The following is a 26,124-nucleotide window of genomic DNA, read 5'->3' as shown; positions in this document are numbered from 1 at the left end:
CATTACCAAACCACTCTTTCCCGTTACCCATGAGCTTCGTTTCACTCAGAGCCAAAACATCCAAGTTCCTTTCCTCAAACATTCTACCTGTCTCTCCTTTTTTCTCATCTTGGTTACATCCACACACATTTAGACACCCCAATCTGAGCTTTGGAGGAGGCTGAGCACTCCCCTTCATGACTCCTTCTGTTTCCTCTTTTAGAAGTTAAGATACAAGGAGGGGAGGGTTTCCAGCCCCCCGCTCCCGTCCCCTTTAGTCGCCTTCTATGACACGCGGGGAATGCGTGGGAAGTATTCTTTCTCCCTTATTCCCAGGGAGACATATCAACATATATATTTATGTTTTATGTTTTGTGTGGGCATTTATGTATATACATGTCTCTGTTGGTGGGTTGGGCCATTCCTCTTCTGTTTCCCTGTGCTACCTTGCAGATGTGGGGGACAGCTGAGTTAAGTTTGATACATATCAACAAGTCTATTTATATTTCATTTATCACACTTAGACACTGTCTCCCACGTTTGCAAGGTAACAAAGGGAAACAGACGAGGAATGGCCCAACCCCTCCACATACACATGTATATACGTAAACGCCCACACATGCACATATACATACCTATACATTTTAACATATACATACATAGACATGTACATATATACACATGTACATATCCACATTTATGGATCTGGAGAAGGCATATGATAGAGTTGATAGAGATGCTCTGTGGGAGGTTTTAAGAATATATGGTGTGGGAGGCAAGTTGTTAGAAGCAGTGAAAAGTTTTTATCGAGGATGTAAGGCATGTGAACGTGTAGGAAGAGAGGAAAGTGATTGGTTCTCAGTGATGTAGGTTTGCAGCAGGGGTGTGTGATGTCTCCATGGTTGTTTAATTTGTTTATGGATGGGGTTGTTAGGGAGGTGAATGCAAGAGTTTTGGAAAGAGGGGCAAGTATGCAGTCTGTTGTGGATCGAGAGAGTTTGGGAAGTGAGTCAGTTGTTGTTCGCTGATGATACAGCACTGGTGGCTGATTCATGTGAGAAACTGCAGAAGCTGGTGACTGAGTTTGGTAAAGTGTGTGAAAGAAGAAAGTTACGAGTAAATGTGAATAAGAGCAAGGTTATTAGGTACAGTAGGGTTGAGGGATAAGTCAATTGGGAGGTAAGTTTGAATGGAGACAAACTGGAGGAAGCAAAGTGTTTTAGATATCTGGGAGTGGATCTGGCAGCGGATGGAACCATGGAAGCGGAAGTGGATCATAGGGTGGGGGAGGGGGTGAAAATTCTGGGAGCCTTGAAGAATGTTTGGAAGTCGAGAACATTATCTTGGAAAGCAAAAATGGGTATGTTTGAAGGAATAGTGGTTCCAACAATGTTGTATGGTTGTGAGGTGTGGGCTATGGATAGAGTTGTGCGCAGGAGGATGGATGTGCTGGAAATGAGATGTTTGAGGGCAATATGTGGTGTGAGGTGGTTTGATCGAGTAAGTAATGTAAGGGTAAGAGAGATGTGTGGAAATAAAAAGAGTGTGGTTGAGAGAGCAGAAGAGGGTGTTTTGAAATGGTTTGGTCACATGGAGAGAATGAGTGAGGAAAGATTGACCAAGAGGATATATGTGTCAGAGGTGGAGGGAACGAGGAGAAGTGGGAGACCAAATTGGAGGTGGAAAGATGGAGTGAAAAAGATTTTAAGTGATCGGGGCCTGAACATGCAGAAGGGTGAAAGGCGTGCAAGGAATAGAGTGAATTGGAACGATGTGGTATACCGGGGTCGACGTGCTGTCAATGGATTGAACCAGGGCATGTGAAGCGTCTGGGGTAAACCATGGAAAGTTTTGTGGGGCCTGGATGTGGAAAGGGAGCTCTGGTTTTGGTGCATTATTACATGACAGCTAGAGACTGAGTGTGAACGAATGAGGCCTTTGTTGTCTTTTCCTAGCGCTACCTCGCACACATGAGGGGGGAGGGGGTTGTTATTCCATGTGTGGCGAGGTGGCGATGGGAACAAATAAAGGCAGACAGTATGAATTATGTACATGTGTATATGGGTATATGTCTGTGTGTGTATATATAAGTGTACATTGAGATGTATAAGTATGTATATTTGCGTGTGTGGACGTGTATGTATATACATGTGTATGTGGGCGGGTTGGGCCATTCTTTCGTCTGTTTCCTTGCGCTACCTCACTAACGCGGGAGACAGCGACAAAGCAAATGAATAAATATATAAAATAAATATCCGTACTTACTGCCTTCATCCATTCCCGTCATCACTCCGCCACACATGAAATAGCATTTTTTCCACACATCTTTCTTACCCTTCACTGCTTACTCGATCAAACCACCTCACACCACATTTGTCCTCAAACATTTCATTTCCAACACATCCACCCTCCTCCACACAACCCCATCTATAGCCCATACCTCATGACCATATAACATTGTTGGAACCACTATTCCTTCAAACACACCCACTTCTGCTCTCTCAACCATTTTTTTTATTACCACACATCTCTCATACCCTTTCATTACTTACTCGATGAAACCACCTCACACCACATATTTTCCCTGACCCTCTTACTTCCCACACCACTCTGACCAAAACACCATGTATCTGCAACTCTTATCATTAATCACCTTCAACAGACCTTCAAAATATTCAGTCCATCTCTTTCTCACTTTATCACTACTCATTATTACCTCCCTTTTTGCCCCTTCACCAGTGTTTTCATTTGTTCTCTTGTCTTACGCACGTCATTTACCTCCTTCCAAAACATCTTTTTATTCTCCCCAGAATTTAATGATACTCTCTCACCCCAACTCTCATTTGCACTCTTTTTCACCTCTTGCACCTTTCTTTTGACCTCCTGCCGCTTTCTTTTATACATCTCCCAGTCATTTGTACTACCTCCTTGTAAAAATCGTCCAAATGCCTCTCTCTTCTCTTTCACTAACAATCTTACTCACTACCCTTTCTAATTTGCCCACCTCCCACCTTTCTCATGCCACATGCATCTTATCTTTTGTGCAAGCCATCACTGCTTCTCTAAATACACTCCCTTTACATCATTTGCTCTCACCTTTTGCCATTCTTCACTCAATCTCTCCTGGTACTTCCTCTCACAAGTCTCCTTTCCAAGCTCACTTACTCTCACCACTCTCTTCTCAACATTCTCAACATATACACACTTATACACACACATATACACACACACACATATATGCACATGTACATATTCATACTTGCTTGCCTTCCATTTCTGTTGCTACCCCGCCCCACAGGAAACATCAATGCTACCCCCTGCTTCGTCAAGGTAGCATTTACACTCAGTCTCTAGCTGTCATGTGTAATGCGCTGAAACCACAGTATCCACATCCAGGCCCCACAAACCCCTCCATAGTTTGCCCCAGACGCTTCACATGCCCTGGTTCACTCCATTGACTGCACATCGACCCCAGTATACCACATTGTTCCAATTCGCTCTATTTCTTACACGCCTCTCACCATCCTGTTTGTTTAGGCCAGTTGCTCAAGATCTTTTTCACTTCATCCTTCCACCTCCACTTTGATCTCTCGCTTCTCCTTCCCCCCACCTCTGTCACATATATCCTCTTTTTCAGTCCTTCCTCACTCATTCTCCCCATATGTCCAAACCATTTCAACACACCCTCTTCTACTCTCTCAACCACACTCTTTTTATTTCCACACATCTCTCTTACCCTTTCATTACTTACTTGATCAAACCACCTCACACCACATATTGTCCTCAAACATTTCATTTCCAACAAATCCACCCTCCTTCGTACAACCCTGTCTATAGCCCATGCTTCGCAACCATGTAACACTGTTGGAAATACTATTCCTTCAGACATGCCCATTTTTGCTCTCTGAGATAACATTCTCTCCTTCCACCTCACACCACATATTCTTCATCACACCCAGAACCTTCGGCTCCATCCCCACCCTGTGACTCACTTCCACTTCCATGGTTCCATCTGCTGCTAAGTTCATTCCCAGATATCTAAAACATTTCACTTCCTCCAGTTTTTCTCCATTCAATATTACATCCCAATTAGCTTGTCCCTCAACCCTACTGAACCTAATAACTTTGCTCTTATTCACATTTACTCTCAACTTTCTCCTTTCACACACTTTTCCAAACTCAGTCACCAACCTCTGCAGTTTCTCACACGAATCAGCAACTAGAGCTGTATCATCAGTGAACAACAACTGACTCACATCCCAGGCCCTCTCATTCCCAACAGACTGCATACTCGCCCCTCTCCCCAGAACTCTTGCACTTACCTTCCTAGCCACGATCCATAAACAAATTAAACAGCCATGGGGACATCACACACCCCTGCTGGAAACTGACATTTACTGGGTACCAATACTCACCTCTCTTCCTGCTCATACACATGCCTTACATCCTTGGTAAAAACTTTTCACTGCTTCTAGCAACTTACCTCCCACACCATGTATCTCTATCAACCTTGTCATATGCCTTCTCCAGATCCATAAATGTTGCATACAAATCCGTCTGTTTTTATAAGTATTTTTCACATACATTCTTTAAAGCAAACACCTGATCCACTCATCCTCTACCACTTCTGAAACCACACTGCTCTTCCCAATCTGATGCTCTATGCATGCCTTCACCCTCTCAATCAATACCCTCCCATATAATTTCCCTGGAATACTCAACAGACTTATGCCTCTGTAGTTTGAACACTCACCTTTATCCCCTTTGGATTTGTATAGTGGCACTATGCATGCATTCCGCCATTCCTCAAGCACTTCACTATGGTCTGTACGTATACTGAATATCCTTATCAACCAATCAACAACACAGTCACCCACTTTTTTTTAACTAAATTCCACTGCAATTCCATCAAAACCTGCCGCCTTGCTAGGCTTTATCTTCCTCAAAGTTTTCACTACCTCTTCTCTCTTTACCAAACCACTCACTCTGACCATTTCACATTGCACACCACCTTGACCAAAACACCTTATATTTGCAACTTCTTCATCAAGCACTTTCAACAAACCTTCAAAATACTCGCTCCATCTCCTTCTCACTTCATCACGACCTGTTATTACCTCCCCACTTACCCCCTTCACCAGTGTTCCCATTTGTTCTCTTGTCTTATGCATGTTATTCATCTCCTTTCAAAATATCTTTTTATGCTCCCTAAAATTTAATGGTACTCTCTCCCAAACTCTCATTTGCCCTCTTTATCAACTCTTACACTATTCTCTTGACCTCTTGCCGCTTTCTTTTATAGATCTCCCAGTTATTTCCACTACTTGCCTGCAAGTATTGTCCAAATGCCTCTATTTTCTCTTTCACTAACAACCTTATTTCTTCATCCCACCACTCCCTACCCTTTCTAATCTGCCCACCTCCCACTTTTCTCATGCCACACACATCTTTTGCACAAGGCATCAGTGCTTCCCTAAATACATCCCATTCTTCACCCATTCCCTTCACGTCTTTTACTCTCACCTTTTGCCATTCTACAATCAATCTCTCCTGATACTTCCTCACACAAGTCTCCTTTCCAAGCTCACTTACTCTCACCACTCTCTTCTCCTCAACATTCTCTCTTTCTTTTTGAAAACCTGTGCAATTTTCAACCTTTGCCTCCACAAGAAAGTGATCAGACATCCCTCCAGCTGCCCCTCTCAGCACATTAACATCCAAAAGTCTCTCTTTTACACATCTATCAGTTAACACGTAATCCATTGATGCCCTTTGCCCATCCCTCGTACATACATACGTATACTTATGTATATCAGCCTATTTAAACCAGGAAGTGATAACAGGTAGTGATGAAGTGAGAAGATGGAGTATTTTGAAGGTTTGTTGAATGTTTTTCATGGTAGAGTGGCAGATTTAGTGTGTTTTAGTTGGGGTGCTGTGTGAAGTGAGAGGGTCAAGGAGAATGGTTTGGTTAAGAGAAAAGAGGTGGTGAAAGCTTTACAGATGATGAAATCTGGAAAGGTGGCTGGTTTAGATGGTATTGCAGTTGAATTTATTGAGAAAGGGGGTGGCTGTGTTGATGGTTGGTTGGTGAGGATATTCATTGTATGTATAGATCATGGTAAGGTTCCTGAGGGTTGGCGGAATGCATGCATAGTGCCATTGTACAAAGGCAAATAGGAGAAAGATGGGTGTTCTAACTACAGAGGCATAAGCTTTTTAAGTATTCCTGGGAAATTTTATGGGAGGGTATTAATTGAGAGGGAGAAGGCATGTACAGAGCATCAGATTTGGAAGGAGCAGTGTGGTTTCAGAAGTGGTAGAGGATGTGTGGATCATGTGTTTGCTTTGAAGAATGTATGTGAGAAATCCTTAGAAAAACAGATGGATTTGCATGTAGCATTTATGTATATGGAGAAAACATGATAGGGTTGATAGAGATGCTTTGTGGAAGCTCTTAAGTATATATCGTGTGGGAGGTAAGCTGCTTCAAGCAGTGAAAAGTTTTATGAAGGATGTAAGGCATGTGTATGAGTAGGAAGAGAGGAAAGTGATTGGTTCCCAGTGAAGGTCAGTCTTTGGCAGGGGTGTGTGATGTCCCCATGGTTGTTTAGTTTGTTTATGGATGGGGTGGTTAAGGGGGTAACCGCAAGATTTTTGGAGAGAGGGATGAGCATAAAATCTGTTGGGGATGAGAGGGACTGGGAAGTGTCAGTTGTTCGCCGATGATACAGCACTTGTTTCTGATTCGAGTGAGAAACTGCAGAAGTTGTTGACTGAGTTCGGAAAAGTGTGCAAAAGGAGAAAGTTGAGAGTAAATGTGAATAATAGCAAGGTATTAGGTTCAGCAGAATTTAGGGGCAAGTTAATTGGAATGTAATTTTGATTGGAGAAAAACTGGAGGAAATGAAGCATTTTAGGTATTTGGGAGTGGACTTAGCAGTGGGTGGAACTATTGAAGTGGGAGTGAGTCACAGAGTAGGGGAGGGGGGTGAAGGTTCTGGGAGCTATGAAGCATGTATAGAAATGGATAACATTATCTTGGAGTGCAAAAATTTATATATTTGAAGGAATAGTAGTTCCAACAATATTATATGGTTGCAATGCATGGGATATAAATAGGTGTTTATGGAGGAGGGTGGATATGTTGGAAATGAAATATTTGAGGGCAATATCAGGTGGTTTGATCAAGTAAGTAACGAAAGGGTAAGAAAGATGTGTGGAAATAAAAAGAGTGTGGTTGAGAGAGTAGAAGAGGATGTGTTGAAGTGGTTTGGATATATGGAGTGAATGATTGACAAAGAGGATGTATATGTCAGAATTGGAGGGAACAAGGAGAAGCGGAAGACCAAATTGGAGGTGGAAGGATGGAGTGAAAAAGATTTTGAGCAATTGGGGCATGAACATGAAGGAGGATGAGAGGCATACAAGGAATAGAGTTAACTGAAATGAACATGAAGGAGGATGAGAGGCGTACAGGGAATAGAGTGAATTAAAATGATGTGGTATACCAGGGTCGACATGCTCTCAATAGATTGAACCAGGGCATAGGAAGTGTCTGGGGTAAACCATGGAATGTTTTATGGGGCCTAAATGTGGAAACAGAGCTTTATTTTCGGTGCATTACACATGAGAGCTAGAGAGTGAGTGTAAATGAATGTGGCCATTCTTGTCTTTTCCTAGCACTACCTCACATGCATGCGGGGGCAGGGGAGTGCCATTTCATGTGTGGCGGGTGGCGATGGAATGGCCGAGAGCAGCAAGTATGAATATGTACATGTGTATATATGTATTTGTCTGTGTGTATGTATGTATATATATATATATATATATATATATATATATATATATATATATATATATATATATATATATATACATATAAGGTGAGTAATGTGGCAGTTGAGGGAATAATTGGTATACATGGGGTGTTTAGTGTTGTAAATGGAAATGGTGAAGAGCTTGTAGACTTATGTGCTGAAAAAGGACAGGTGATTGGGAATACCTGGTTTAAAAAGCGAGATATACATAAATATACGTATGTAAGTAGGAGAGATGGCCAGAGAGCGTTATTGGATTATGTGTTAATTGACAGGCGAGCGAAAGAGAGACTTTTGGATGTTAATGTGCTGAGAGGTGCAACTGGAGGGATGTCTGATCATTATCTAGTGGAGGCGAAGGTGAAGATTTGTATGGGTTTTCAGAAAAGAAGAGAGAATGTTGGGGTGAAGAGGGTGGTGAGAGTAAGTGAGCTTGGGAAGGAGACTTGTGTGAGGAAGTACCAGGAGAGACTGAGTACAGAATGGAAAAAGGTGAGAACAAAGGAGGTAAGAGGAGTGGGGGAGGAATGGGATGTATTTAGGGAAGCAGTGATGGCTTGTGCAAAAGATGCTTGTGGCATGAGAAGCGTGGGAGGTGGGTTGATTAGAAAGTGTAGTGAGTGGTGGGATGAAGTAAGGTTATTAGTGAAAGAGAAGAGAGAGGCATTTAGACGATTTTTGCAGGGAAAAAATGCAAATGAGAGGGAGATGTATAAAAGAAAGAGACAGGAGGTCAAGAGAAAGGTGCAAAAGGTGAAAAAGAGGGCAAATGAGAGTTGGGGTAAGAGAGGATCATTAAATTTTAGGGAGAATAAAAAGATGTTCTGGAAGGAGGTAAATAAAGTGCGTAAGACAAGGGAGCAAATTGGAACTTCAGTGAAGGGCGCAAATGGGGAGGTGATAACAAGTAGTGGTGATGTGAGAAGGAGATGGAGTGAGTATTTTGAAGGTTTGTTCAATGTGTTTGATGATAGAGTGGCAGATATAGGGTGTTTTGGTCGAGGTGGTGTGCAAAGTGAGAGGGTTAGGGAAAATGATTTGGTAAACAGAGAAGAGGTAGTAAAAGCTTTGTGGAAGATGAAAGCCGGCAAGGCAGCAGGTTTGGATGGTATTGTAGTGGAATTTATTAAGGAAGGGGGTGACTGTATTGCTGACTGGTTGGTAAGGTTATTTAATGTATGTATGATTCATGGTGAGGTGCCTGAGGATTGGCGGAATGTGTGCATAGTGCCATTGTATAAAGGCAAAGGGGATAAAAGTTAGTGCTAAAATTACAGAGGTATAAGTTTGTTGAGTATTCCTGGGAAATTATATGGGAAGGTATTGATTGAGAGGGTGAAGGCATGTACAGAGCATGAGATTGGGGAAGAGCAGTGTGGTTTTAGAAGTGGTACAGGATATGTGGATCAGGTGTTTGCTTTGAAGAATGTATGTGAGAAATACTTAGAAAAGCAAATGGATTTGTATGTAGCATTTATGGATCTGGAGAAGGCATATGATAGAGTTGATAGGGATGCTCTGTGGAAGGTACTAAGAATATATGGTGTGGGAGGCAAGTTGTTAGAAGCTGTGAAAAGTTTTTATCGAGGATGTAAGGGATGTGTACGTGTAGGAAGAGAGGAAAGTGATTGGTTCTCAGTGAATGTAGGTTTGCGGCAGGGGTGTGTGAATATATATATATATATATAAAAACTTTTCACTGCTTCTAACAACTTTCCTCCCACACCATATATTCTTAATACCTTCCACAGAGCATCTCTATCAACTCTATCATATGCCTTCTCCAGATCCATAAATGCTACATACAAATCCATTTGCTTTTCTAAGTATTTCTCACATACATTCTTCAAAGCAAACACCTGATCCACACATCCTCTACCACTTCTGAAACCACACTGCTCTTCCCCAGTCTGATGCTCTGTACATGCCTTCACCCTCTCAATCAATACCCTCCCATATAATTTACCAGGAATACTCAACAAACTTATACCTCTGTAATTTGAGCACTCACTCTTATCCCCTTTGCCTTTGTACAATGGCACTATGCACGCATTCCGCCAATCCTCAGGCACCTCACCATGAGTCATACATACATTAAATAACCTTACCAACCAGTCAACAATACAGTCACCCCCTTTTTTAATAAATTCCACTGCAATACCATCCAAACCTGCTGCCTTGCCGGCTTTCATCTTCCGCAAAGCTTTCACTACCTCTTCTCTGTTTACCAAATCATTTTCCCTAACCCTCTCACTTTGCACACCACCTCGACCAAAACACCCTATATCTGCCACTCTATCATCAAACACATTCAACAAACCTTCAAAATACTCACTCCATCTCCTTGGTTCTCAGTGAATGTAGGTTTGCGGCAGGGGTGTGTGATGTCTCCATGGTTGTTTAATTTGTTTATGGATGGGGTTGTTAGGGAGGTAAATGCAAGAGTTTTGGAAAGAGGGGCAAGTATGAAGTCTGTTGGGGATGAGAGAGCTTGGGAAGTGAGTCAGTTGTTGTTGTTCGCTGATGATACAGCGCTGGTGGCTGATTCATGTGAGAAACTGCAGAAGCTGGTGACTGAATTTGGTAAAGTGTGTGGAAGAAGAAAGTTAAGAGTAAATGTGAATAAGAGCAAGGTTATTAGGTACAGTAGGGTTGAGGGTCAAGTCAGTTGGGAGGTGAGTTTGAATGGAGAAAAACTGGAGGAAGTGAAGTGTTTTAGATATCTGGGAGTGGATCTGGCAGCGGATGGAACCATGGAAGCGGAAGTGGATCATAGGGTGGGGGAGGGGGCGAAAATTCTGGGGGCCTTGAAGAATGTGTGGAAGTCGAGAACATTATCTCGGAAAGCAAAAATGGGTATGTTTGAAGGAATAGTGGTTCCAACAATGTTGTATGGTTGCGAGGCGTGGGCTATGGATAGAGTTGTGCGCAGGAGGATGGATGTGCTGGAAATGAGATGTTTGAGGACAATGTGTGGTGTGAGGTGGTTTGATCGAGTGAGTAACGTAAGGGTAAGAGAGATGTGTGGAAATAAAAAGAGCGTGGTTGAGAGAGCAGAAGAGGGTGTTTTGAAGTGGTTTGGACACATGGAGAGAATGAGTGAGGAAAGATTGACCAAGAGGATATATGTGTCGGAGGTGGAGGGAAAGAGGAGAAGAGGGAGACCAAATTGGAGGTGGAAAGATGGAGTGAAAAAGATTTTGTGTGATCGGGGCCTGAACATGCAGGAGGGTGAAAGGAGGGCAAGGAATAGAGTGAATTGGAGCGATGTGGTATACCGGGGTTGACGTGCTGTCAGTGGATTGAATCAAGGCATGTGAAGCGTCTGGGGTAAACCATGGAAAGCTGTGTAGGTATGTATATTTGCGTGTGTGGACGTATGTATATACATGTGTATGGGGGGGTTTGGGCCATTTCTTTCGTCTGTTTCCTTGCGCTACCTCGCAAACGCGGGAGACAGCGACAAAGTATAATATAAAAATAATATATATATATATATATATATATATATATATATATATATATATATATATATATATATATATATATACACACTACACACATACATACACACATATACACACATACACACATACATATATATATACATATGAAAAATGTAAGAAATAATTTAGAAAACTGAAACTTCTAGCTCGAAATGAAATGAAAAAAGAATGTCACATAATGGAAGTGGTAGAGGATGTGTGGATCAGGTGTTTGCTTTGAAGAATGTATGTGAGAAATACATAGAAAAGGAAATGGATTTGTATGTAGCATTTATGGATCTGGAGAAGGCATATGATAGAGTTGATAGAGATGCTCTCTGGAAGGTATTAAGAATATATGGTGTGGGAGGCAAGTTGTTAGAAGCAGTGAAAAGTTTTTATCGAGGATGTAAGGCATGTGTACATGTAGGAAGAGAGGAAAGTGATTGGTTGTCAGTGAATGTAGGTTTGCGGCAGGGGTGTGTGATGTCTCCATGGTTGTTTAATTTGTTTATGGATGGGGTTGTTAGGGAGGTGAATGCAAGAGTTTTGGAAAGAGGGGCAAGTATGAAGTCTGTTGTGGATGATAGAGCTTGGGAATTGAGTCAATTGTGTTTCGCTGATGATACAGCGCTGGTGGCTGATCCATGTGAGAAACTGCAGAAGCTGGTGACTGAGTTTGGTAAAGTGTGTGAAAGAAGAAAGTTAAGAGTAAATGTGAATAAGAGCAAGGTTATTAGGTACAGTAGGGTTGAGGGTCAAGTCAATTGGGAGGTAAGTTTGAATGGAGAAAAACTGGAGGAAGTAAAGTGTTTTAGATATCTGGGAGTGGATCTGGCAGCGGATGGAACCATGGAAGCGGAAGTGAATCATAGGGTGGGGGAGGGGGCGAAAATCCTGGGAGCCTTGAAGAATGTGTGGAAGTCGAGAACATTATCTCGGAAAGCAAAAATGGGTATGTTTGAAGGAATAGTGGTTCCAACAATGTTGTATGGTTGCGAGGCGTGGGCTATGGATAGAGTTGTGTGCAGGAGGGTGGATGTGCTGGAAATGAGATGAGGAAAGATTGACCAAGAGGATATATGTGTCGGAGGTGGAGGGAACGAGGAGAAGTGGGAGACCAAATTGGAGGTGGAAAGATGGAGTGAAAAAGATTTTGAGTGATCAGAGCCTGAACATGCAGGAGGGTGAAAGGAGGGCAAGGAATAGAGTGAATTGGATCGATGTGGTATACCGGGGTTGACGTGCTGTCAGTGGATTGAATCAGGGCATGTGAAGCGTCTGGGGTAAACCATGGAAAGTTGTGTCGGGCCTGGATGTGGAAAGGGAGCTGTGGTTTCGGGCATTATTGCGTGGCAGCTAGAGACTGAGTGTGAACGAATGGGGCCTTTGTTGTCTTTTCCTAGTGCTACCTCGCACACATGAGGGGGGAGGGGGAAGGTATTCCATGTGTGGCGAGGTGGCGATGGGAGTGAATGGGGGCAGACAGTGTGAATTGTGTGCATGGGTATATATGTATGTGTCTGTGTATGTATATATATGTGTACATTGAGATGTATAGGTATGTATATTTGCGTGTGTGGACGTGTGTGTGTATACATTGTGTATGGGGGTGGGTTGGGCCATTTCTTTCGTCTGTTTCCTTGCGCTACCTCGCAAACGCTGGAGACATGACAAAGCAAAATAAATAAATAAAATAAATATATATATATATATATATATATATATATATATATATATATATATATATATATATATATATATATATATATATACATACATACATATATGTATACATTGAAATATATGGGTATGTATATGTGCGTTTGTGGGCATGTATGTATGTACACATATATGTGTAACGATATATCTATTTATTTTTATTTGTTATACTTGGTCGCTGTCTCCTGCATTAGCAAGATAGCGCAAGGAAACAGACAGAAAAATGGCCCATCCCACCCACATACACATGTATATACATAAACGCCAACACACGCACATATACATATCTATACATTTCAACGTATACATATACATACACCAAAATATACATACATACACATGTACATATTCATACATGCTGCCTTCATCCATTTCTGCAGCCACCCTGCCGCACATGAAACGACACCCCCCCTACCCCAGCGTGCATGCGAGATAGCTCTAGGAAAAGACAGCAGAGGGCACATTTGTTCCCACACAGTCTCTAGCTGTCAAGTGTAATGCACCGAAACCACATCTCCCTTTCCATGACTAGGCTCCACAAAACTTTCAATGGTTTCCCCCAGACGCTTCACATGCCCTGCTTCAACCCATTGACAGCACATCGACCCCGGTATACCACATCATTCCAATTCAATCTATTCCTTGCACGCGTTTCACCCTCCTGTATGTTCAGGCCCCAATGCCTCAAAATCCTTTTCACTCCATCCCTACACCTCCAATTTGGTCTCCCACTTCTCCTCTTTCCCTCCACCTCCAATTTGGCCTCCCACTTCTCCTCTTTCCCTCCACCTCTTGACACATATATCCTCTTTGTCAATCTTTCCTCACTCATTCTCTCCATGTGACCAGACCATTTCAATACACCCTCTTCTCCTTTCTCAACCACACTCTTTTTATTACCACCCATATCTCTAACCCTTTCGTTACTTACTCGATCAAACTACCTCACACCACATATTGTCCTCAAACATCTCATTTCCAACACATCCACCCTCCTCCACACAACCCTTTCTATAGCCCATGCCTGGAAACCAAATGAAATTGTTGGAACCACTATTCCTTCAAACATACCCATTTTTGCCCTCTATGATAACATTCTCACCTTCCACACATTCCTCAATGCTCCCAGAACCTTCGCTCCATCCCCCACCCTGTGACTCACTTCTGCTTCCATGGTTCCATCCGCTGCTAAATCCACTCTTGAGATATCAGAAGCACTTCATTTCCTCCAGTTTTTCTCCATTCAAACTTACCTCCCAGTTGACTTGTCCCTCAACCCTACTGTACCTAATAACCTTGCTCTTATTCACATTTACTCTCAGCTTTCTTCTTTCACACACCTTCCTATACTCAGTCACCAGCTTCTGCAGTTTCTGACCTGAATGAGCCACCAGCGCTGTATCATCAGCGAACAACTGACTCCCTTCCCAAGCCCTCTCATCCAGAACAGATTGAATACTTGCCCCTTTCTCCAAAACCCTTGCCTTTACATCCCGAACAACCCCATCCATAAACAAATTAAACAACCATGGAGAAATCACGCACCCCTGATGCAAACCGACTTTCACTGGGAACCAATCACTTTCCTCTCTTCCTACTCTTGCACATGCCTTACATTCTCGATAAAAACTTTTCACTGCTTCAAGCAACTTACCTCCTACACCACATACTCTTAATACCTTCCACAAAGCATCTCTATCAACTCTGTCATATTCCTTCTCCAGATCCATAAATGCTACATACAAATCCATTTGTTTTCTAAGTATTTCTTACATACATTCTTGAAAGCAAACACCTGATCCACAGATCCTCTACAACTTATGAAACCACACTGCTCTTCCCCAATCTGATGCTTTGTACATGCCTTCACCCTCTCAATCAATATCCTCCCATATATTTTCCCAGGAGTACTCAACAAAGTTACACCTCTGTAATTTGAACACTCTCGTTTCTCCCCTTTGCCTTTTTACAGTGGCACGATACATGCATTCCGCCAATCATCAGACACCTCACCATGAACCATACATACATTAGATATCCTCACCAACCAGTTAACAACACATTCACCCCCTTTTTTAATAAATTCTGCTGCAATACCATCCAAACCTGCCACCTTGCCGGCTTTCATCTTCCGCAAAGCTCTCACTACCTCTTCTCTGTTTACCAAACCATTCTCTCTGACCCCTCTCACTTTGCACACCACCTCGAAAAAAACACCCTATATCTGCCTCTCTATCATCAAACACATTCAACAAACCTTCAAAATGCTCATTCCATCTCCTTCTCACTTCACCACTACCTGTTATTACCTCCCCATTACCCCCTCTTCCCCGATGTTCCCATTTGTTCTCTTGTCTTATGCACTTTATTCACCTCCTTCCAAAACATCTTTTTATTCTCCCTAAAATTTAATGATACTCTCTCACCCCAACTCTCATTTGACCTCTTTTTCACCTCTTGCACCTTTCTCTTGACCTCCTGCCTCTTTCTTTTTTACATCTCCCAGTCATTTGGACTATTTCCTTGCAAAAACTGTCCAAATGCCTCTCTCTTCTTTTTCACTAACAATATTAAATTTTGATCCCACCACTCACTACCCTTTCTAATCTGCCTACCTCCCACCTTTCTCATGCCAAAGGCATCTTTTGCACAAGCCATCACTGCTTCCCTAAATACATCCCATTCCTCCCCCATTCCCCTGAGGTCATTTGCTCTCATCTTTTTCCATTCTGCTCTCAATCTCTCCTGGTACTTCCTCACACACTTCTCCTTTCCAAGCTTACTTACTCACACCACTCTCTTAACCCCAACATTCTCTCTTCTTTTCTGAAAACCTTTCCAAATCTTTACCTTTGCCTTCACAAGATAATGATCAGACACCCCTCCAGTTGGCCATGTCATCATATTAACATCCAAAAGTCTCTTTCACATGCCCATCAGTTAAGACATAATCCAATAATGCTTTCTGGCCATGTCTCCTACGTACATCTCTCATTTTAAACCAGGTATTCCCAATCACCAGTCCTTTTTAAGCACACAAATCTACAAGCTCTTCGCCATTTCCATTTACAACACTAAACACCCCATATACATCAATTATTCCCTCAACTGCCACTTTACTCACCTTTGCATTCAAATCACCTATCACTATCACCTGGTCTAGTGCATCAAAGCTGCTAACACTCACTCAGCTACTCCCAAAACACTTGCCTCTCATGATTTTTCTTCTCATGACCAGGTGCATAGGCACCAATAATCACCCATCTCTCTCCATCCACTTTCAGTTTTACCCATATCAATCTAGAGTTTACTTTCTTACACTCTGTCACATACTCCCACAACTGCTTCAGGAGTAGTGCTACTCCTTCCTTTCCTCTTCTCACCAACCCCTGAATTTACTCCCAATAAAGTCCCTTTAAGCCAAAACATCCAAGTTCCTTCCCTCAAACACTGGGGAGAAAAAATACTTCCCATACATTCCCCGCTTGTTGTAGAAGGCGACTAAAGGGACAGGAGTAGGGGGCTAGAAACCCTTCCCTCCTTATATTTCAGCTTTCTAAAAGGGGAATTTTGAAAACTTTTTTCTCATGGCAGGTATGCCTCTCTTGGTAGCTATTGCTGAACTTGATAGTGATTCCAGGTAGCCCTGCTTTTCCACTAGCACAGAAAACAGCCCAGTTACTTTGAGGTCATCTCATATTTTCCACCTGCATTGATTGTACTTGATAGTGTGTAAGATTAACTCCATGCTCTCATATGATTCTTTCATAGATACTGCTTTTGCTTTGGGAACTGATGGCTTTGAGTTAGCATTATGATGAAGAACATCCTTCAAGTTTCCTTTAGAAGAATCAATAAATAGACGCCACTTATCATGGCTGTGTTCATCACCATGCTCAAGCATTGAATAGTTAACATCCCAAGGAACACAAGCTTTCCTTAATGTTAGAGGAGCTTGATAGCTGTTGACAACAGTTGTGAAATACTGATATTTTTGTACCAGGAGCCAGCAAATTGCATTAATTTAATTATGAGGCTAACAGTTCAGCTTTGTCTTTCGAGAGATTTTAATCTTCAAAATCACGTAGTTCTGACTGAGTGGAGAGATATGGAGCAGCTTAATCTTGTGGCTCATATGCATCATCTGTAGTTTTTGCCAACTCTTTCTCATCAGAGTCACTGTGGGCTGCCATCTCCTTCCAGTTGCTTGATGGAACTGGAATGTGAACTGAATGATGCACTGGTTTCTTGGTAGATGGAATGTTTGGGTATTTTCTGTTGTGTTTTGCCTTATTGTAGAATCCAACTCTTCATCTTACAAAACTATCAGTATGTTGTTTCTTTTTGCTCTCTATAAACCATGGGCACAGCAAAATTAATTTTTACCTTTGTCTTTGAGCCACTATATTAAGTTTTCATTACAAGAGATACAAACATTGTGTGTTGTCCACCATTTGTCTTGGTCTCCAAGCTTAAAAGCAAAGTACAAATGGAAGGTTCTTTTCACAAGCTCAGCGATGATTATTCCTTTTGGTGTATGCGTGAAGACTCCTCATACATAGCAGAAATTGTCCAGACTGTTGCTGCAAGAATGCCTGGAAGCTGTTTTCACTCTGAAAATGAAAATGACCACAGTTAATGCAAGAAAACACAGCACACCAGTGAACATAACACACTAGGGCTCATGTACAGTAACAAAATCCTGCTTTTTGTTCCATTACCCTCTGCTCTATGGTTCTGCAACACTGCATGAGACCACACAAGAATGCTTCACCCAGTTGCCATGAAATACAGCACATGTTAAATAACAATAAAACCTGACATAATGGTAATTTTTAAATGTCATATTAGAAATCAGCAAGTTGAAATTGTGTATTAGAGCATCTTGTGTGCTATGTTAAAAAAGACTTTATTGACCAGTGATTCACCCCACCTCTCATTTGTTCTCTTTTTCAACCCTTGCACCTCTTGGTGCTATGTCTTGTATAATCAAATATTTGCATTCTTTTCATTTAAGGTATGCAGCAAAAAATGAAATTCATGTTATCACATTTTCTGTTGCTTTTTGATCATGAAGTTTTGATATATTTTTCCAAATCTGGCATAAAAATTCTCAAACTACATACATGTAGGTTATAGAGAAATTATGAATGTTAGATAATCTCTAACATTATGATGGTGCCACAAAGCTAACTGAATGTAAACAAACAGTTTACTTTGTTCTTCATAGCCCACAAGCCCACACCTGCTTATATGAGAACGTAAAGATTTTTATGAATATCGGAGGTTTCTGTAACATCCATAAACTGCCTATAAATGAAAAAAATGCTTGCAAAGCATATAGGAAATAGTTGTGATACCTATGATAAGCATTGACATATGTATACATTTTAGCAGCTTATCACAAGATTTTTAGCTGATATTGTTATATCAGATCATAGATGATCTGATACTGATAATGTATTGAAGGCATAACAACATTAATTCATGTACCTACATATGTTGTGACATTCAGCCTGCTGTTAGCAAATTGTTTAATTGCACAGCAGCTCAATAGACATCATGTACAGACATTGTGGCAGAGATTTAAAGGATGAGAGAAAATACTCACATGTTGCCTCTAAGGAAGAATTTTATTGATGATCATGGAAAGCACTCACTAGTCATCCTTAATTATGTTAAATGTTAGGGCTGGTATTCCTGCATGTTTTACCCATAGAGTTAATCTCCTTCTCTACCCCATCAATAAGCAAATTTAACACTCATAATGACGTGACTTACCATGCCATAGACATGTTCTTGCCTGGAACCACTCATCTACCTCTCTCCTGTTGATAAAAACTCTTTACTACTTTTAGCAACTTTCCCCCCAGAGAGAATTTCTACTCTCATACACTTTCTCCAGATTCATAAATGCCACATACAAGTCTTTCTCTTTCTCACACTATTTCTTGCATACATTTTTCAGATAGAATACCATCTCCACACATCCTCTACCACTTCAAAAGCCACATTATTCCTTCCCAGTCTGAAACTTTGTGCATGCCACCACCCTCTCAAGTGCCATTCTCCCTATACAGCTTACTGTGTACTCTCACCAAATATATCTCTGTCATTAGAACATTCACCTCTTTCCTTCTTGCCTTCATAGAGTGGCACTACACAGACATTCCACCAATCCACAGACACTTTACCATGAGCCATGTATTCATTGATAATCCTAACTGATCAATCAGCAGTACAATTCCCCCTTTTAAGATATTCATCTGCAGTGCCATCTTCTCCAGCTGCTTTACTACATTTTAGTCACAAAGGCTTTCACCAACTCTTCACTAAACCAGTTGCCATGACTCTCATGTGTTGCATACCTCCATATCCAAAATATCCTGTATCTGCTAGCTTATCAGTGAAAACATGTAGCAACACCTCAAAATACTCACTCCTCCTCTTCACTTTATTTCTGTTTGTTATAACTTACCATTTGCCCATTCACTTTGTTCTCTTGTTTTCTCTCTCTTATGATCTTCCAAAACACTCTGATACTCCCCTGCACCTTCCATCTTGACCTCTTGCTGTTTTCTTTGGTACATATTTCAGTCACATGCACTCCTTCCATGCAGATAATGTCCTTACACCTTTTCCACTTTCACTGACAACATATCTTAGTCATCCCACCATTCACTACCCTTTCTTTCCTGTTCACCTCTCACCTTCCACATGCCACAAACTTCTCTTGGAAGTATTAAGGGCTAAAGGTATTTCAGATAAGAATGCCAGAGGAATAAAGTATTTGACTGTCGACAGTGGCATTGTTTTGTGTGTGAAGATGGAGGCATGTATGGAAATCACTTGATAATTTAACTTGGTCTTCAGAGTGAAAAGTGAAAAGCTTTTATTTTTGTCTTGATTCTTTTAAGTTTAGCATACTGAACTTAAATTAGGGATGCTTGTGAGTGAATTGAGGGACTATATATTTATTCTCTTGCAGGTTAGTGGGAATAAAGTTAGAAATTACATTGTGATAAATAGACATTTGAATAATTTTTTCTTTTTTAGATAGCTAAGTTTACATGATTATGAATGTCCAGCCATGAAATTTGTTGCATACTAGCATGCTTCATATAAATTAAGTATGTTTGTGGGTGAATTGGAAGACTATGCATTTGTTCTTCCATTTAATGGGAAGAAGGTTAATGATGATAGATCGATAAAAGCAGAAATTGAAATTGAATAGTAAATAGTAAATTAATAAGTTTATGAATATCCAATCATATAATATGTTGCATTATGATACATTATGCTGCCACAGTAAGATTGACATTTAATGAATCTTTTGAAATTGTTGAAGCTTACTATTATTTTATTTATTTTGCTTTTTTGCTGTCTCCCACGTTAGCAAGGTAGCGCAAGGAAACAGGCGAAAGAATGACCCAACCCACCCACATACACATGTATATACATACAAAACCACACACGCGAATATATGTACCTATAAATCTCAACGTATACATATATATACACACACAGACACGTACATATATACACATGTACATAATTCATATTGTCTGCCTTTATTCATTCCCATCGCCACCCCGCCGCACATGAAATAACAACCCCCTCCCCTTCATGTGCGCGAGGTAGCGCTAGGAAAAGACAACAAAGGCCACATTTGTTCACACTCCGTCTCTCGCTGTCATGTAATAATGCACTGAAACCACAGCTTTCTTTCCACACCCAGGCCCCACAGAACTTTCCATCGTTTACCCCAGACACTTCACATGCCCTGGTTCAATTCATTGACCGCACGTTGACCCCTGGTATACCACATCGTTCCAATTCACTCTATTCCTTGCACACCTTTCACCCTCCTGCATGTTCAGGCCCCAATCACTCAAAATCTTTTTCACTCCATCTTTCCACCTCCAATTTGGTCTCTCACTTCTTGTTCCCTCCACCTCTGACACACGTATATCCTCTTGGTCAATCTTTCCTCACTCATTCTCTCCATGTGACCAAACCATTTCAAAACACCCTCTTCTGCTCTCTCAACCACACTCTTTTTATTACCTACCACACATCTCTCTTACCCGATTATTACTTACTCGATCAAACCACCTCACACCACATATTGTCCTCAAACATCTCATTTCCAGCACGTCCACCCTTCTCTGCACAACTCTATCTATAGCCCACGCCTCGCAACCATACAACGTTGTTGGAACCACTATTCCTTCAAAACATACCCATTTTTGCTTTACGACATAATGTTCTCAACTTCCACACATTCTTCAACGCTCCCAGAACTTTAGCCCCATCCCCCACCCTATGATTCACTTCCACTTACTGTTGAGTAAATTATATTTTGCTTTATATTATAGTGCATGATTTTGAATAATATTTATCTTCCTCCACAGGTTCTGTGTGTAGTTTTTCAGTATATGGCAATGATCCAGAGGGCTGGACCAATTGAGAGAATCTTCAGGGAAATTCAGCAGATGGAGCAGTTAGATTTTGACTACGCAGAGGAGCAAACAACAATTGAAAATGTTGAGAACCTTTCAGAGGCAATGCAAATATTCCCTCCTGAAGATTATTTGACAGGAGACACTCTTCTGAGTGAATATAACCCACAGGTAGGTGAGGAGCACAAATACTGTTTCCTAAATGTTTTACGTAGGGTATCAAGCATCTCCTTTGTTCATTCATTTGATACAGACTCCTAGGATGGGATTTAGTAAGTGACAGAGTGAATTTTGCTAATAAACATTAAGTTGCTATTGTAAATGTGTATCAAGGAGAAAACAAGTTTCTCTTACTCTTTAAAGAGACTTGATAGATATGAGTTATATTGCTATAAGACACAGGAAAGATTGATGCAGGTTTTTTGTTCTGTTGTAGTAGTATAACATGCCAGTGAGTAACAGAAAATTGATTTTCAAACCAGAATAGGAAATATGTGTGAAAAAGGTATTCTAGATATACTAGATATAGTTTTTAAACTACTTTGCAAATACATTTCATGAGTATAAGGTGTTATACATCTTAATTTTGGTTGAAACATTTTGTTATGATTCACTAAACTGAGCTGTTAAGCTATTTTACAATTACTGGTGGTCAAGTGCTGAGTGGCAAAAGTTTGGTTACAAAAAAGAAATCATGGATGAGGTTTGATGATTTTTGTTCAATTTTCTGTATCCTCTAGCATTCACAAAGCTTTTCATCCTTTATGATCAAAATTCATTGCTGAAGATCTTCACACTGAAATTTTTGCGTCAGTGTCTAGATTGCATTCTGGATAGTAGGAGAGAAGAATAGAAAGAGTGAAAGCTAAATGTTAAGAAGTTTATAGAGGAAAGTGAAGAAAGAGTGGATGAAGATTTTCAAAGAAAGTTGAGTGAAAAGTTTAGGGAAAAAAATTAATTGCACCAGAAGGAGGTGAAAATGGAAATTGGTGGAAGTAAGAGTGGAAATGTAATTGTAAGAAGTAAAGAAGGAGATTTCCTAAATAAAAAGGAGGAAGTGAAAGGAAGATGAAAAGCATATTTTGAAGAGCTGATGAATGTAGGAGGTGAGGATGTAGTTGTTACATGGATGGGTATGGGGGATAGAAGGAAAAGGATATGAGTGTGGGGGCCTATAACAAGAAGGAAGGTAAAGAGGGGGTTAATTAGGTTGATTTTAGGAAAGGCACATGGAGTGGATGGGATACAGCTGAAATACTGAAGTATGGAGGACAGAGTGTTGTAGAGTGTATGGATAGACATGTGATTTAGCATGGAAGCAGGAGGTGTGCTTGAGCATCATGTGAAAACTGTTATTGTTCCGGTATTAAAACAAAAAGGTGCTAAAGATATATGTAGCAATTGTAGAGGAATATGTCTGCTACGTTTATCAGGAAAAGTGTATGCAAGAATGTTGATTGATAAAGTGATGAAAGTGACTGAATGCAGAATAAGTGAGGAGCATGGGGATGTTAGGAAAGGTAGGGGATGTGTGAATCAGATTTTTGTGGTGAGAATAAATGTGGAAAAGTACATGCAGAAAGGTAAGAAGCTGTGTGCAGCTTTAATGGATCTGGAGAAAGGATATGACAGAGGTGAATGGAATGCTTTATGGGATAAGTTTGGGATATATGGAGTAGAGGTACAACTGTTGGATGGAGTGAAAATCTTCTGTAGAGGAGCAGATGCATTTGTAATGGTGGATGAAGAGTTGAGCAAAAGTTTTGGTGTGCACGTTGGTACATGTTGGCAGGGTTGCGTGATGTCATCATGGCTTTCTGTAATATATATGGATGGATTGATAAAAGATATGAAAGTAAAACTAAGGAAAAGAATGCAGATAGAGTTTGATGGTGAGGTGTGGTAGCTAGTGAAAAACCAGTTTGCATATGATACTGTGTTGTTTGCTGAGAGTGTACAGGAGTTGCTGAAGGTTTTAAGTTCATTTTATAATTATTATTTTTATTATTATATTTTGTCGCTGTCTCCCGCATTAGCGAGGTAGCGCGAGGAAAAGACAACAAAGGCCACATTCGTTCACACTCAGTCTCTAACTGTCATGCAGTAATGCACCAAAACCACAGCTTCCTTTCCACATTCATGCCCTACAAAACTTTCCATGGTTTACCCCAGACGCTTCACATGCCCTGGTTCAATCCATTGCCAGCACGTCGATCCCGGTATACTACATCATTCCAGTTCACTCTATTCCTTGCCCGCCTTTCACCCTCCAGCATGTTCAGGCCCTGATCACTCAAAATCTTTTTCACTCCATCTTTCCACCTTCAATTTGGTCTCCCACTTCTCATCGTTCCCTCCACCTCTGACACATATATCCTCTTGGTCAATCTTTCCTCACTCATTCTCTCTATATGACCAAACCATTTCAAAACACCCTCTTCTGCTCTCTGAACCACACTCTTTTTATTACCACGCATCTCTCTTACCCTTACATTACTTATTCGATCAAACCACCTCACACCACATGATATCCTCAAACATCTCATTTCCAGCACATCCATCCTACTCTGCACAACTCCATAGCCCATGCCTCGCAACCATATAACATTGTTGGAACCACTATTCCTTCAAACATACCCATTTTTGCTTTCCAAGATAACGTTCTCAACTTCCACACATTTTTCAACACTCCTAGAACTTTCGCCCCCTCCCCCACCCTATGATTCACTTCCGCTTTCATGGTTCCATCCACTGCCAAATCCACTCCCAGAAATCTAAAACACTTCACTTCCTCCTGTTTTTCTCCATTCAAACTTACCCCCCAATTGACTTGACCCTCAACCCTACTGTACATAATAACCTTGCTCTTATTCACATTTACTCTCAGCTTTCTTCTTTCACACACTTTACCAGACTCAGTCACCAGCTTCTGCAGTTTCTCACCCGAATCAGCCACCAGCGCTGTATCATCAGTGAACAACAACTGACTCACTTCCCAAGCTCTCTCATCCACAACAGACTGCATACTTGGCCCCTTTCCAAAACTCTTGCATTCACCTCCCTAACAACCCCATCCATAAACAAATTAAACAACCATGGAGACATCACACACCCTGGCCACAAACCAACATTTACTGAGAACCAATCACTTTCCTCTCTTCCTACACGTACACATACCTTACATCCTCGATAAAAACTTTTCACTGCTTCTGACAGCTTACCTCCCACACCATATATTCTTAGTACATTCCACAGAGCATCTCTATCAACTCTATCATATGCCTTCTCCAGATCCATAAATGCTACATACAAATCCATTTGCTTTTCTAAGTATTTCTCACATACATTTTTCAAAGCAAACCCTGATCCACACATCTTCTACCACTTCAGAAACCACAGTGCTCTTCCCCAACCTGATGCTCTGTACATGCCTTCACCCTCTCAATCATTACCCTTCCATATAATTTCCCAGGAATACTCAACAAACTTATACCTCTGTAAATGAGCACTCACTCTTATCCCCTTTGCCTTTGTACTATGGCACTATGCAAGCATTCCGCCAATCCTCAGGCACCTCACCATGAGTCATACATACATTAAATAACCTTACCAACCAGTCAACAATACAGTCACCCCTTTTTAATAAATTCCACTGCAATGCCATCCAAACCCGCTGCTTTGCCGGATTTCATCTTCCACAAAGCTTTTACTACCTCTTCTCTGTTTACCAAATCATTCTCCCTAATCCTCTCACTTTTCACACCACCTCGACCAAAACACCCTATATCTGCCACTCTATTATCAAACACACTCAACAGACCTTCAAAATACTCACTCCATCTCCTTCTCACCTCACCACTACTTATCACCTCCCCATTAGCCCCCTTCACTGAAGTTCACATTTGCTTCCTTGTCTTACGCACTTTATTTACCTCCTTCCAAAACATCTTTCATTCTCCCTAAAATTTAATGATACTCTCTCACCCCAACTCTCATTTGCACCCTTTTTCACCTCTTGCACCTTTCTCTTGACCTCCTGCCTCATTCTTTATACATCTCCCAGTCATTTGCATTATTTCCCTGCAAAAGTCGTCCAAATGCGTCTCTTTTCTCTTTCACTAATAATCTTACTTCTTCATTCCACCACTCACTACCCTTTCTAATCTGCCCACCTCCCACGCTTCTCATGCCACAAGCATCTTTTGTGCAAGCCATCACTGCTTCCCTAAATACATCCCATTTCTCCCCCACTCCCCTTATGTCCTTTGTTCTCACCTTTTTCCTTTCTGTACTTAGTCTCTCCTGGTACTTCCTCACACAAGTCTCCTTCCCAAGCTCACTTACTCTCACCACTCTCTTCACCCCAACATTCTCTCTTCTTTTCTGAAAACCTCTACAAATCTTCACCTTTGCCTCCACAAGATAATGATCAGACATCCCTCCAGTTGCACCTCTCAGCTCATTAACATCCAAAAGTCTCACTTTTGCGCGCCTATCAATTAACACGTAATCCAATAACGCTCTCTGGCCATCTCTTCTACTTACATATGTATTCTTATGTATATCTCTCTTTTTAAACCAGGTATTCCCAATCACCAGTCCTTTTTCAGCACATAAATCTACAAGCTCTTCACCATTTCTATTTACAACACTGAA

General features: G+C 41.1%; 1 protein-coding gene across 1 annotated transcript in view; it reads left to right on the top strand.

The window, feature by feature from the left end:
* Positions 1 to 26,124, top strand: part of LOC139750631 (nardilysin-like) — a 588,785-nt gene that overhangs the window by 177,774 nt on the left and 384,887 nt on the right. Inside the window, exon 8 of the mRNA XM_071665306.1 lies at positions 21,421 to 21,639. Coding sequence (XP_071521407.1) covers positions 21,421 to 21,639 — 219 coding nt within the window. The remainder of the gene's footprint in view (positions 1 to 21,420; positions 21,640 to 26,124) is intronic.

This window comes from Panulirus ornatus, chromosome 10, assembly GCF_036320965.1.
Source record: "Panulirus ornatus isolate Po-2019 chromosome 10, ASM3632096v1, whole genome shotgun sequence".
NCBI classification, from domain to species: Eukaryota; Metazoa; Arthropoda; class Malacostraca; order Decapoda; family Palinuridae; genus Panulirus; species Panulirus ornatus.
This window is presented reverse-complemented; position numbering and strand designations above follow the sequence as displayed.